The sequence below is a fragment of the Eulemur rufifrons genome, chromosome 14, assembly GCF_041146395.1.
Source record: "Eulemur rufifrons isolate Redbay chromosome 14, OSU_ERuf_1, whole genome shotgun sequence".
Classification (NCBI taxonomy): domain Eukaryota; kingdom Metazoa; phylum Chordata; class Mammalia; order Primates; family Lemuridae; genus Eulemur; species Eulemur rufifrons.
This window is the reverse complement of record NC_090996.1, coordinates 24,127,112-24,142,591: the sequence shown is the minus strand read 5'-3', so window position 1 is coordinate 24,142,591 and position 15,480 is coordinate 24,127,112. Positions and strand designations below refer to the sequence as shown.

General features: G+C 38.8%; 1 protein-coding gene and 1 non-coding gene across 2 annotated transcripts; one reads left to right on the top strand and one right to left on the bottom strand.

Moving 5' to 3' along the window:
• Nucleotides 1-1,081: 1,081 nt before the first annotated feature.
• On the bottom strand, nucleotides 1,082-10,314 carry ARL6IP1 (ARL6 interacting reticulophagy regulator 1). The gene is made up of 6 exons (XM_069486055.1): nucleotides 10,206-10,314; nucleotides 7,953-8,086; nucleotides 7,121-7,240; nucleotides 4,384-4,501; nucleotides 3,306-3,390; nucleotides 1,082-2,876 (listed from the first exon to the last, which is right to left on the bottom strand). Exons 1-6 carry the CDS (start codon nucleotides 10,239-10,241, stop codon nucleotides 2,758-2,760), a joined length of 612 nt encoding a protein of 203 aa, XP_069342156.1. The 5' UTR covers nucleotides 10,242-10,314; the 3' UTR covers nucleotides 1,082-2,757.
• A 2,130-nt stretch (nucleotides 10,315-12,444) lies between these two features.
• LOC138394902 (U6 spliceosomal RNA) lies at nucleotides 12,445-12,551 on the top strand. Its single transcript, XR_011235420.1, has one exon. It is a non-coding gene; the product is annotated as a U6 spliceosomal RNA (small nuclear RNA).
• The last annotated feature ends 2,929 nt before the right edge of the window (nucleotides 12,552-15,480 follow it).

Here is a 15,480-nt window from a genome sequence, read left to right as displayed (position 1 = left end):
ATTTATGCTGTAGGCAAATTGGAACCTGCTCATATCTTCAAACAGGATCCATCATGACCTGAGTTAAAATAAATGGTCACATATGAAAGATACACTGCTGGTATTTCATTACCTCTCAGAAACTTCCAAATCCTTTCACTGTTCTTGGCACAACTCGTTCCAAATGGTCTCCCCCTCTGTGAACTCCGGGAGGATAGGACCTCCGCTGGAGGTGGTATCAAGGTAAGGTGTTGGAAAAGGAATTCTGCTGTGGCCAGAGCTGGCACAGGGGTAGACCTGCAGGAGTCCAGCTTTTAAGGAGCCAAGCTGGCCCAGGAAGGAAGTCAGCCAAGTGAGACTGACCTGAGAAGTAACTGCAGCTGCATGGTGGAAAACCAGCACTTCAAACACCTGGCAACCATGAGACCTTGGGTTGAAATTTCCCTGTTTGGACATCACCAAACCCCCAGGAGGCTCCAAAGAAGGATCCATGCTCTTTGGAGTAGAGGGGCTCAGGATTTAATTTGCTATTGCATCTGTTCCCAAGACCCACTAACAAGCATAGACAGTAAGACTCAAAGATAAAAAATCCAATTTGAGAGCCAGGCATGGCAGTGTGCCTGTAATCCCAGCTACTTGTGAAGATCACCTGAGCCTGGGAGTTCTAGGGCAGCCTGGGCAATATAGTGAGACCCCATCTCTAAAAAAAATCTTTTTAATTCATTTTTTATTTCTAATTTTAAAGTGTTTAAAGTGCAGACAAAAGTCACCCAACAATTATTTGCCAAGCACCCATCATGTACCAAACACTGGGCAAAACCCTGGGACAGAGGTGCCCACACAGGCACCCTGCTCAGCCTGCTCTGTTCCCTACCCATTCTTCCAGCTTGGCCCTCTCATTCAGTGTATTTCCTCTTCCATGCAGCATGGTGCCTGGATATTTGCTGAATGAATGAATTGAAGCTTTTCATTTCATTTTGTTCTTAAAAGAGTACCTTATAGGCATGTAATGTCACACACGGTGGTTCATTAATCAGATCCATAAATCGAATCATGTAAACATTACATTGGCTAAGTTATAAAGAAAGTGGGACACAAAAATTCCAGCTTTTTTTATTTTCCCCATTTACACAAAACAAAGTAGAAGAAATAATACAGGATTAAAACTGCAAAAGTAGTAGAATTCAGTAGAACATGTATACACAAAAAAATCTGGGTAGGAAGATGGGCTTATTTACAATGAGGAAAAAATGTAAAATTAAGGTAGTTTTCACATGAAACATTAAAAAAATCAAACATATGCTACAATTGGTACCACTGTTTACAGCAATACTAAAGGGGGAGAAAATAACACTTAATAGGGACAGATATACCACAAGGTACAGGTTTTACAGCATCAGTGCAATAAATTCACAAAACTATATTACAGCTAGTTAATCAGTTTAAGAATTGTTCCCAAATATGTCACATTTTTGGCCCTCAGAGGTTCATTCCCACAGATTTCAGCTACTCTAAATTGTTAGCTGCTGAGAAGGAAAGAATGATTTATAAGAGGCTTTCCAAGGAGTTACAAAATCTAAGTAGACCAGAGGCCAACTATCACCACCTCAAGTCTGCTCTCAGCAACAGCCCTTGCATTTTTTTCAGAGAAATATCTAGAAGAAAAGTCAGACACCAGTGTAATCACTATCTTCTATGCCAAACCTATGGGGACTGAAACAGCCAGGTAATTACCATAAAATGAGAATTTTGAGGATTACCTTTAAAGGCTTATTCTGGTCTCAAAAATTAGTCAGATAAAACTACTTTCTACTGAAATGAATCTTAACTAAACATAGACAACTTTTGGCCTTTATTGGCTGGTCTTGAAGTAAAGGTCACAGATAAGTCTTAATCTACTGTATATTACAGCTAAAGTCAGCTGAAAATATGAAATTAAAAGTATGTTAAAAATCCTATTCTTTGCTGACCTGGCCTCCTAAAAAACAAAAAAAAAAAAAAAAAATCCTAAATGTAAGTTTTTGGAAGTCTGCTATTAAAAAGCCTTTACATGTTTACTAACTCAAAGTCTTAGTGCAAGGGGACAAGAGCTCTAAGCCTGTCAGATTTTCCTCATTTGGGAGAAAGGACCAATGTTTCCTACAAACTGCTAAGTTTTGCACAAGAGAGAAACCTACACACACTAAGGTATGGAATTAGTTTCATTTTATTCCATGGGGATTCTTCCCCATGGCAAAGAAACAGAATGAGGAATGATTCTTAATTGGTCTCTTCATCAGAAGTGGTAAATTTGGTCTCTATATTCCTGAAATCAGACAGTTTTTTAAGCAGACTGTGAAAGCAGACAGTAAAACCAGCTTCCTGTAGCCACAGAACACTACCTTGTATCTAGCTAAAGCAACGATCAACTCCAACAATTATCCAAAGTCACTTTAACTGTACTAAAGGGTAAAGTCCACCACTATATTAATTATTTTAAAGGAAGTTGTCTAAAAGTAAGAATTCAATCAACGCTGGGTGAGAAAAATCAAAGTAAGTCATATTCACTAATGAGTTGTCCATATAAGGGCAACTGATGAGAACATATCCAACTACACTTGACACGAAGACACTATGCACAAAGCCATACTTGGCGAGTCTGAATTTCTATTAACTATGGGCAGAGTGAGGGAGAGCAAAGAGCTACGTCTGTAACATTTTAGTATCCACGCAGTATAGTAGAAACTGTTCCCAGGGACAATGTACACTCCATTAATCACATTGAATAAAGCAGATGAATTATTCATTTTTCTTTTCTTTTTGTTTGAGAAGCTTGTTGATTTCCCTTTTGGCCATTCCAATGTACTTCGAAATGATTCCATGTTGGTTAAGTCCAGGAAGCAACAGTAAGAAAGTCACTTAAAATAAACAAACAAAATTAAGGAGGCAGCAGTTAACTTCTTAAAGGTTATTACATTTTAAAGAAGGTAGATTCTCAGACTATTAGACACTCTTAACGGGAGGAAGAAACATGAAATCCACTACTTATATTGGTATTTATCCCCAGAAACTTCTACTATCACACCCTCTTCAATCTCAGATAATAAACACTGCTTGTTACCTCTTGTACATTACTTTCTACCTTAGTTGTTATGTTCTTGGTCTTCACTTCCTATAAGACCACAAACTCCCTGAAAACAAGGACCTGGATCTTAGTCATCTTTCTATATTCCCACAGTTCCTTCATCAGTGCCTTAAACTTGGTAAATACATATTTGCTTATTGACTAAGTTACAGTTAGACTTCACTGGCCAGGATGTGCCTGTAGTTTTTCCTCAAAGACTTACCTATCAGGTAGGTGAGAAGCAGGTTGTGGACTTGTTGTCCCACCCAAGCAACCGCAGCAAGAGAAATGATCATGGTCATGAAGTACTAACAATGAAAACAATAAGAACTGATCAACTCCTAGAAACAGACTAAGCAGCATGACTTTATGAGTTTGTTTCACCACTTTACAATGTACATATATCAAAACATCATGTTGGACACCATAAATATATATATATAATTTTTGTCAACCAAAAATGAGTTTGTTTCAAAGGCTAGAGATTAATTTAGCTTTTATTACCACTTTTCTTTAAAGATACTTAGATTTAAAAACCTATATATTCTATAAAATATACAGAAAATTCCATTAGATATGCTTTATAGAATTTGGATACATTTCCTCCTACAATAACTATGATTCTATATATAAATTAAACTACTTTTTCAAGTAATAATTTCACATAGTAACTTCAAGTGAAACTGAAAGAGACAGAACAGATGCTTTCTATGTCTTTTTTTTTTTTTTTTTTGGAGACAAGGTCTCACTCTGTTGCCCAGACTAGACTGCAGTGGTATGATCATATCAGAGCTCACTGTAGCCTTGAACTCCTGGGCTCAACAGATTCTCCTGCCTCAGCCTCCCAAGTAGGTGGGACTACAGGTGCACACCACCATGCCTGGCTAATTTTTCTTATTTATTTTTGTAGAGACAGGGTCTTGCTATGTTGCCCAGGCTGGTCTTGAACTCCTGGCCTCAAACAATTCTGTCACCTCGGCCTCCCAAAGTGCTAGGATTACAGACGTGCACCACCATGCCCAGCTAAGTATGTATCTTTTACTTCTATTTCAGGAAGAAAAAAGAAACAGAAAAATTTTGCTCTACTAGAACAAAACATAATGGAATTTTGAACTTCCAATGATTCAGTCTAATACAGATAAATATTTATGAACACACTTAGGAGTTAAACCAATGGATAATAATAAATATTGGACTATAACTATTAAAACAAAAAGGGTATCATTAGATTACAATGAAGTTAAGATTAACTCAATCTTAAAATTTTGCTTTTCTTAAATAAATCAAAGCAAAACAAGTACCATTTTAGGTTTTTCTTCCTTTAGTGTGAAGAGGCGTTTCCACCAGCCCACAGCTCTGCGTCGGGTTTTTACTAGATTGCTGCAAATTTCATGGAACCTTTGCTGTTGTTCGGTGGTCCTAGAAAAAGAAATTTTCCCTTTGCTATATAAGCAGGTCTCTATAATAGACAGAAATATACCATCCTTTTGTATTTAAAGAGCTATCTTCTAAAGAAAGTCAAAATAAAAAACAGTGGTTCACCACTATCTTATGCAGGTGAAAAAATTCTAGTACCATTAAGATACCTTTCATAGCATAGGACTGAGTTTTTGCTTAAAGAAGTGTGTGCATATACTTATTTTTAATATGTTAAAGAAATGGTAATCTATGGCGCTGAAGTCATATTTGGTTAAGGATAATAACAAAAGACTCATGACTTCTATAGGCCATGCAGAAATCAGTATAAATTTGATTTTGTCATTCCCGTATTATTTTTCAGATTCAATGAATCCTGCACTGTCACCATCAGAGTCCTACCAAACAGCTGTATCAGAGCTGTCTTCAGTAAGATAACTACCAGCATTCAAAGCATAATACTCCCAACCAGGCTTCATACATTTGATGCCAAGGTAGCAACAAATTTATAAATTTAGTCCCAGTGAGGGAAAATATAATCAACAAAGACGAGAGCAGTAAATAGACCCTCCAAGAAAACCCTTTATATCTATAATGTTTTTCTTGGTTCTGATAAAAAAAAAAAAAAAGAGAGAGAGAGAGATTTTCTTTTGTGCTATCTTTGCCACACAAATATAATGGTTACTATTATGAAGTAGGCCCTACGCCAAGGGATGTGCTGCCTTCTATCTTCTAGTCCTCATCCCTGTAAAACTGTAGTGATAAAGTAGGAGGATTTCTGCTGAGCCCTGGAACTTCCTGTAAACAATTAGACCTGATACGTTGTCCATGGTCAAGGCTAGATTGTGGCTATGCAACACAGTGTTCTTTCTTCCCCATGAGATCAAAAAATAAAATTTGCTCTATGGATAACTGAGTCATATATCATGAAACTATCAGGAGTTATTTCTGAAAACTTTCCTCGAGGAATTATGAATTTGCAGATTAGAATGTCATCTGGCTAACAAAGTGAAGGTCAGTGTTTGATTTCCTTTGTTAAATTTATTACGTTACATGGTCACAAACTTGCCCCAAAAACAGCAGCATTAATTTATTACTGCAAGTGAAAAACAATTCAAAAGACAGTCCCTGTTGCTATGAGGGAAACACCCTGTACAAAATGTGGTTAATTATTCCATAATTTAAGCAAACTCCCCCCAGATATGTGAATTTGTTCTTAAAGATCCATAAGGTACACATTAAAAATTCTTATTTTTAGGGAATTATTTTATAATTTGCTATCATCTGAGAAACAAAAAACTAAACGCCCAAGTAGAATACTAATCAAATTAAAATAAACAACCAAAGTGGAAGAGCAGCTGGGAGGAAAAAAACCTATTCCAACATTTGGCTCATTACTAGTTTGGCTCATTATGTGGATCAAAGGTGAGAAATTCAACATGTCAGAGGGAAGTTAAAATACTTTTAATAGGATCTTTAGCTACTTCCCTAAACCTTAGGAACTCATAAACCACCATTCAAAGAATGGTATGAACAAAATCAATAAGGAACATGTATATACAGTTGGAACCTATTCTGAAGCACACTTGGTTAAACATAAGATTTTTTTTTTTTTTTTTTAAGACAGAGTCTGACTCTGTTGCCCAAATAGAGTGCCGTGGCTTAAGCCTAGCTCACAGCAACCTCAAACTCCTGGGCTCAAGCAATCCTCCTGTCTCAGCCTCCCGAGTAGCTTGGACTACAAGCATGTGCCACCATGCCCAGCTAATTTTTTTTTTTCTGTATATATTTTTAGTTGTCCAGCTAATTTCTTTCTATTTTTCGTAGAGACAGGGTCTCACTCTTGCTCAGGCTGGTCTCGAACTCCTTAGTTCAAACAATCCTCCCGCCTTAGCCTCCCAGAGTGCTAGGATTACAGGTGCAGATTTTTTTTTTTTTTTTTAAAGAAACAGGGTCTTGCTTGCTCTGTCACCCAAGGTAATCCTACTGCCTCAGTTGCCCAAGTAGCTGGGACTACACGCACACACCACCATGCCGGGCTAATTTTTTTTTTTAAATGTTATTTTTTGTAGAAATGATGTCTCACTATCTTGCCCAGGCTAAAAACTCAACATTTTAAAAGTCAAAATACTTCACAGTACCTAGAACAGTGCTTGACATAGTAGACATCTAATAAATAGTTGCTAAATGAATATGGATTAAAAACCTACCAGTTACTATTTTTATATTCAAAACTAATTTGTGAAATTAATGTTATACCATCTTAAATATCAATGGAAATGTAAAAATATAAATGTACTTCTTATAGAAAGCTCATTATGAGTTCTGTAATCCTTATTAAAATATTACCTTTAAACAATCTCACTTCAATAAAAAAGTCTAGAAAGAAAAAAGTCAAAATAAACAGCTGACCATAAAAGTACTATGGAGATATAAATACCAGAAATTCATGATTTGTATCTGACTCAGCTATGAAATTCTTCACATAAAAGCCATAAATCTAACCCCTAGGTGTCTGTCTGATGGTTATAATTATCTGCGCTTAATTGCAGCATATTAATCACAGCCACCAGGTTCAGTAACTACTTAGAATTTAGACTGCCAAATCATTATGCCACTTACCACTTATTGGAGCCAAAAATTCTAGGCGCTAGAATAGGAACAAGGTAGTCAGCCAAGCACAAAAACATAACAAAACAGGAAACACCGGACAGAACAGATGGATCTAGATAGTAGATAATCCTGTTAAAAAAAATTAATAAAGATTAGAAAAACAGCATCATTATTCCTGGGTAAAGATGTTTATTCACTTAGTCCACTGATTCTCAAATGTTTGCCATTTTCTAATTTTCTCACAAGTGGTTTTCCAGAGGCTTCATCACATGCTGATACCACAGCTGCAATGGTTAATATAAATATTAATAGACAAAAGCTTGTTGAGATCCTCAGTATTTCTTTTTTTCGAGACAAGGTCTCATTCTGTTGCCTTGGCTAGAGTACAGCGGCATCAGCATAGCTCACAGCAACCTCAAATTCCTGGGTTCAAGCGATCCTCCTGCCTCAGCCTCCCGAATAGCTGGGACCACAGGCACTTACTGCCATGCCTGGCTAATTTTTCTATATTTTTGGTAGACAGGGTCTTGCTTTTGTTTGGTCTCAAGGCCAAAAAGTTTGAGAGTCTCTGATTTATTCAACCGTACTAGGTTACCATGTTTACATAAGTACTACAAATTCTAGAAACTAGGAGTACAGCTTGTGAGAAAACGCATTCTTTATGGATTATGTGTTACAAAAGACTGAAAGTGCTTCCATGAATGGAGGCTATGTATCCCCTGAGCCTTTATCAATAACAAGCACAAAACAAAAACAAATCAAAAAATCTCTGCCAATCTCAGGTGAACAAAAATAAAAAAAATAACAAGCACAACCCACAGTAATCTAACAGCTCACTTACAGAAACACCAAAGAAACCACACCCATGATGGCAGGTGGAAACCAGGCTCTTTCCCATCGGAGGACTTTATCCGTCATCAGCATCACTTCTCCCCATCCTTGCAGCTGCTCTTCCAGACTTGCAGTTTCTGCAGCCTACACACGATCAACATTTAAAGAGATCATTTTACCACTCTCAACATTTTTGTGGTTCACAGAGAGTTAAATGCTTCTAAGGCACACAGTATGTAAAATATCTCTTAACCAAATCACTCTTAAACAAGGTAGTTTCTGAAAAACTGCAATTTTAACACCAAAGACGGAAACCACTGGGAGGAGAAAAACTATCCTTTAATGGCCACCTTCCAAGTCCAAGCTCTGGGCTATTCTTTACATGCATGATGTAACATAATCCTTATTTTTACAATTAAAGAAAATTAACTCAAAATAGTTTACTAACTTTCCCAAAATTATGTTTAGAATTATGTGGCAGCACCCAGAGATATTAACAAAATTAGATCACTTTAGGTTTATTCATTTCAGGCGGTTAGCATTGATCTGTTGTTTTTTTGTCATTTCATTGATTTAAACCCTTACTTCTAAATCCATTAGGAAAGCCTTTCCCTGAACAGCATTCAATTTCTAAAATAGCTCTTTGTGTAATGGAATCATGTAGATGCTGGCATTCATTGCACAATTAAGGAAAACTACTTTCACCAAATTACATGTGGCATTTTAAGCTCAATATATCTTCTCAATACCGTGTTTCTTACCACTTTAGAGGACATTTTGGTTAGACTTCAAATTTCTCTGCAAATCTGACAGTCAGCTAAAACTGGACCCTAGGATGAGCTAATGTGATAAAAGCCCTTAAGCTGACTTTGAGAAAGGAAAAACCTGGAATAAGAAACCCAAGCGTCTCTATAAATGTTATCACTGGGAAATATGAAAAGACAGGACAAGGCAGGTTAATCTTTTTTTTTAAAGAACAAAGAGAAAAAAGCAAGAAGGGCAGGTTAATGTTAACAAAGACGTTATCTGTGCCACACTGGTCAATCAGCTCACCTCATTATTTCTGACTTTATATCCCAAGCCTAATACTAGTTAAATAAGAAATTACTATGTGCTGGAAACTCTGCTAAGCATTTTACATGCTTCTACTTCAATTAATCCTCCCTACAACCCTAAAAGGAAGGTGCTGTTGCTATCTTCATTTTACAGATGAAGAAAATGAGATACACAGAGGTTAACAGATTTGAATACAAGACCAAAGGTCTTGCTCTCCTTAAAGTTATACTGCTCTGCTGGAAAGAGTAGTTGAGTTGGGATCAGGAGCTCTCTCAGCCAGGATCTGTCATTTCAATAGGGCTTGGACCACATTTTTGTGCCTCAATCCTCTTAAAAGGAACCATGCGGAGGGCTAACTAGAGAAGGTGTGTGTGTAAAGACAGAAACCATGCATTTTTAAAAACAAATGCAAATGAAAATCAGGCACAATTCAAACTGCCCTGAAAAGTCACTTAAATCTGTCAGCATTCGGGCTCTTGGAAAATTAAAAGCCAAAAATTATATTCTTTGGTTCCTCTTTTCATTGCTAGTGTGTGGCCTGCTTTTCCCTGGGGAAGAGTGATGGAGAAAATGTAAGGGTATCTCTGTTTTTGCCTAGATGGTGCACTTAAATTTGTAATGAATAAAATTTGTCCAACTACGACACCACCTCATTGCAGTTCCTTCGGATCCTTGCTCGTTAGTCTAAAGTTATTTCCTGTTGTCCTGTGACCCCCCCCCCAGACTTCCAAATTCCAGACAAAGGCCAGGACCTTCCATTGTCCTTCCAGCTGGACCCCACTCCCAGTTCCCTGCGTGAGCTCGCAGCCTCCCTGTCGTTTTAACTTGTGCCAAATCTAATAGAAATTCTCGCCAGCAGCCCTTTGACCCTCCACGCTTGGCCGCACCCCAGGCTTGTTACAGGCTGCCCCCGCCCCCCGCTTCTCCCACTTCCTCCTCAACCCCTATTCGCGGTGACTAATCACGCGCCCTCCTAGACCGGTTGCACATCACCCCCAAGGGATGGCTAGGGGTCGACGCGACTAGTGACCGCCACCCAGGAACTACCCAAAAAGCCCGAGGGGGCAGGCTTGCGCCAGCAAACGGGAGAGGAGGGCCGGGCCCACCGCAGGTGGTAGGAACGAGGCCGCAGGGGGTGCCCCGCGGCGCCCACCGAAGTCCGGGAGACCCCCGCCCGGTTCCCTAGGGACAGGCCGCCAGGACTCACCAGCAAGTTGGTGCTACGATTATCTCCCTCCGCCATCGTCCCTGAGAGGCTGTATCAGCGGGCGTAAGCCACCCTACGGCTCAACCTCCTCCAAGGAACCGCACAGCTATCTCAGCGCGAGGGAACGCCCCGCAGGCTGCTTATATAGGCCGACCGCCTTTCCCGACAGCCCCCGCGAAGCTCGCTCCTCATTGGGCAGACCGAGCACAGGCTAAAGGGAAGCCGGGCCAACCGATGCTCAGCGCATGGCTTGAAATCGAGGTCAAAGGAGAGAGAGACCCGGCCGGCGCAGGGGGCGGGGACGCGGAGTGACCAATCAGAGCGCGGGGGCTGGGCGACACCCCGCCCAGGGTTTTCGGAAGCGGTTCAACTGCCGCTGCAGGGGGCTGGGTCCGGATGCAACCTGCCTGGGCTCGGCCGCTGTGGGGGGCTTTCAGACTCTGGCTGGATCTTAAAGCAGCTGAGAAGTCTCTCTGGAAAACTGAGTACTCGAAGAAGTATGCTATGCACTATCAGGCGGAGGGCGACGAGGGGCATGTGACGCTTAACCTCGCCGTGGCTGCGGAGGCCGGCTGGGACCCTCTGCCCCACCAGCCCCGGCCCCGCGCCCTCCCTGCCCCGGCCGCCCTGGCCAGGCCTCTGAGCAGCTTGGCCCAGATTTGTCATTCGTACCCACCTCGTGAGGTTTACAGGACAAGTGAAAAGAGCTCTTTATGTAGATTTTACTGCATTGTTTCTCGTCTGCCCAATAGGAGTAAGTCCTTACCAGGCATAGTTTGTGAACGTGTGAAAAATACAGACTTATAAAAGTGACTTACTTACGTGGGGGTCTTTAAGGAAATTCTTTGTGCACACTTCAGTTATTTCTTAAACCATAAGCTCCCTTATGGATTGGTGTTGACATGACCTTTCTTACATCAGAGGTTATACAATGTAAACAGTGGAATTCATAAGCAACTTACGAACTATGTTGAGACACTATTCCTTCTCTATCCAGGATTTCAAAAGACATTAACATGTGCTTTGATTTTAATTATTCAATACAAACAAAATCATGCCAAATGTTGGCCTGATCTGATGTTTGTTTCAGGTAACTAGTTTTTAATTTGCAACCTTTTATTATACATAGTTTTTAACTTACAATCTTTCACCCTTTTATAGTCATCTGTCGTATACCACTGAATTTAAATTTATTTTTGAAACACTTCGTAACTACCACGTTCTCAAAAGTTCAGGGAAGTCATAAAGAAACGTGACAGAACATAGCTACAGACCACATACTGCCTCGAAGAAAAACTGGGCAAGGGCAGGAACACTGAATTTCATGAAAGGGTGTCAAATTTGCCATGGAGCTGGGGGAGTGGGCAGGCATTTGGACCAGGTACAAACACTTAAGAAAAAAACAAAGCCTTTGCAACGGAACGTGACTGACTCTTCACTCAAGTGCCACTTTCAAGAATGTAAGGGAAAAAAATAGGTTGTATAGCCAAGATGCAGCCAGTTGATACAGAGACCCCATTGGGGACAATGGGGAGATTTTAAAACTATGGGGTTTGAGGAGCAGGCGTTCCTCCACCTCTTCCAAATAAAATTAAAAGGACAAAAGGATCCAAGTAATCAGCAGCCACATAATTAGTGAACCTGTTGAACACTGGGTGCACAATTCTTGCTAGAGGCACAGTAACATCCACTTCCCAAAGACAGGCCATGGAGTTCTTAATAGGCTTTAAAAACTGACATTTCTACTTTGGGAAATCAACTTTTGCTACAGAAAATGCTTCTGCTTTTCACCCAAGTTCCCTAGTTACAGAAGGAAGACTTTTTAACACCAGCTTGTGAAACTAAGGTAGGTGAAAAATTAACTCAAGCAGCAGTTTCTTCACAAGAGTATTTTTGTTACTTAAAGAATGTGTTCCCAGATTTATTTCTAAGTTCACAGCCCAGGAGCACTGCTATAGGGTCTTTCACTAAATTTCCAACTGGCCTAATTATTAGAAACACCTACCCGTAATGTAGCTTTCTTTTTGTCCTGCAAAGACAGGATGTGATCTTTTGAAATGTGCCACATGACTAAGCAGTTAACACAAATCCTCCTAACTTAATCTAGCAGCAACAAATGCAATCTTCAAGACCAAGCTGGACATATTCTATTTTCCATCAGAGCTTTCGCATCCCAGGGAATGCACATATCTGTCAATGATGGTCTGCAGGAATTTTGTTTTTAAATATTGGTAAAATTGTGCTCGCTTCGGCAGCACATATACTAAAATTGGAACGATACAGAGAAGATTAGCATGGCCCCTGCGCAAGGATGACACGCAAATTCGTGAAGCGTTCCATATTTTTTAACTTGCACTGTTCACTTAATAATTTATCATGAATATTTCCCATATTATTTCATATCATTGTACAAGAAATAATGTATACATTATGAGGACGTATTGTATCTAACAAGAAAAAAAAAAGAAAAAAATAATAAATAAATAAATATTGGTAAAATTAAGCTTAATAGAGTGTTAATACTAAGAACTTCCCCATTGAAGTACAATTTCCACTGCTGTTCAAAAATACAACAGAACTTTAAGAGTAAAATAATTACTTTTTTGAGAATTAAGGCTTTTCAACAACATTTCTGAGGTATTAGTGCTTTAAAGAAAAAAATGTCTACCCAGGTTCCAAAATTAAGTTTTCTGGAATCTGTTTGGACCAATGAATTCAGAGCTTAAATGCTACATATTTTGAGACTGAACCTTTATTTTTTGAAAAACAGGTACTTCATACAATCTTTGCCATGTTAATGCAAATATGCACAAAGTAGGCATGTATTTGTTTTCCAAAAGATGCATTATGAACATTTTCAGGAAGCTGGTGTGATTTATTCAACTTTTAATCTTAAATACAATCACAAAATTATATCCATCAGGAGGCTTTACAACCTTTTGTACAGAGAAGCCATTATTTATACAATGTTACTAGGACAAGGAAGATTCAATTCAACGCAACTTGCTCTTACGATAAGGGTAAAAAGTAAATTAACAAGTAAGTGAAGTATGATGTCGTTGCCACTGACATTACAGCTGGAAATATAAGGGAAATTTAAACCAGAAAAATAACTGGCACAATATAGAGGAGCTGAAACTTCAACTGTTAAGAAAACTGTATTTTATCAGCCTGTTTTGAAAGAAAAACATTCTAAACGTCTGCCTTTCAGAACAACATGCAATTTTTAAATTTACCATCTTTAAAAATCGAGCTAATTGTATGGCATTTTTACATTAGCACAAGAAAGAGCTTTTTCCTAGTAAGCCCAGCCAAATTCCCATGGAAAGTAAGGGACCCTAAGTGGTTCATGTTCTACAACCCTTGAACCTATAAAGCTTTTCTCAAATCAGAGTCAGTCTGCCCTTCTGTCAACTAAGGTTGGTGATATTGTTATCCAGGCCTAAAAAGCAGGAAAAGTACAACAAACCCTTAGGGTTTCATAATACAATGAATTTCCCCCTCCCCAACATTTGGAAAAATTTGGGATACTTGCTAGTTTTTTCCCCATAGGAGGAAACCTTCTAATACTACCTGAATATCGGAAACAAAATCTACCACCTTTAAGTAACCCTTGCTTTAATAATAATTCTACCTCCTTGATTTAAGTGGGGAAAAGTCCTAGTCCTAAATTAGTGGCATTTTACCAGCTCAACAAGATATAAAATGGAACATTGGTTTTCACACTCATCTAATTTTATGTAAAACAAGGATGCTTCAATGTGCTAACAGTAAAGCATTCATTGATATTTGATGTATATGAATATGACTAACAGGCTAATTGTAGGTGCTTTCTTTAATATGAAAAGAATTGGGAGAAAAGAAGAACCAGCTCCTTTGATTTTAGTACTGCCAAAACAAGCCCCCCCCCAGTAATTACAAAAATGTGGAGGAAAATAGGCCAGGAAGACTTTTCAATTTAAAGTACTGCCTATAATACCCCAGATTAAAAAGAACCTAAGATTGCACATCGACTCTAATATTTGGCTGTACTTGCATTGCCCTGTTCGGCATTTTTTAAATGGCTCTTTCCTTAAGTTTCACACATCAGAACAACCACAATTTAAAAACAAAACAAAAAACAATGCAGATAACACCAAACATTGGACAATATTAAGAAAACTACTTACTAAGTTTAGGTAATAGAGGCAAGTGTTAAGAGCAGAAGTGATGGAAGTTTTTCTTTGTGTTACAAACCCTCACCCTGAAGCTGGGGTTTTGGGCTCTAAAAAAATAATTTCCAGACACAGATCAAGAGCCTGATTAGCAGTTGCCACACAGAAATCTCACATATCTCAAAGAACAACTCACCACAAGTGTCAGACACAAAAGAATATTAATAATCACCTAGCAAACTATGTTAAGAACTCATGACCAAAATTAATAAGAAACTTCAAGACACATCAAAGAAACAGTAAAAGTTAGAATTAGCTCCATAAACTACTAAGCCTCCACAGCTTTGCAGAGAAATCAACTAAAAATTAGGCAATTCTAGCAAATTAAAGAAAACAAAACACTTAAAATTAACTTCAATTTCCAAGAGTACTTTGAATGGAAGAGGTTGTTTGTAGGTTACTCTGTACCCCTTGAATCTTAGAAGAGAGAGAGAGAGAGAGAGAGAGAGAGAGAGATTGAGAGGAGAGGGAGGGTGAGAGAAATAGAAGAGGATCCCTGGTTTTCCACCGGTATTTCGTGTCATCAAAAATGTATGACTTCTTAACTACAGCCCTCTTAACTTCACATTATTTTAGAAGATAACCCCTAAAATATAGCCCAGTCTTCTCAGTCTAACTGATGAGCTCTTAAAAATGTTCAAAGCGGCTGCTTACACGATGACTTCCCAAAGACAGACAAACAGTGCAGACCAGGATCTTGTCCAGAGTGCAGTGAAGAGCAAGCTTTCGAAGCCATTGGTTACTCGTGTCTGCCTCACCACCAAACATCCATTCTATATGCCACATTATCCTCTGAGGGACCACTTTAAAGTAAAAGTGATGGATAATTTACCAGAGGCACGTTTCTGAAATAAAGCTGTTTTGTTTACGCTTAGATTAAGGTGCCAGGTACCTCTGATGCTCGAAAACACAGGCAATAAAATTCACCTATTTCATTTATCTTCTTTACCAAAGAGGAGGCAATTTCTGAATCCTATCAATTGTGACAAACTAGTGTGAACTGGTTTTATCATTGTGATAAAAGTTCTCCCTCATGACAACAATAAAGAATGCTGTGAAAA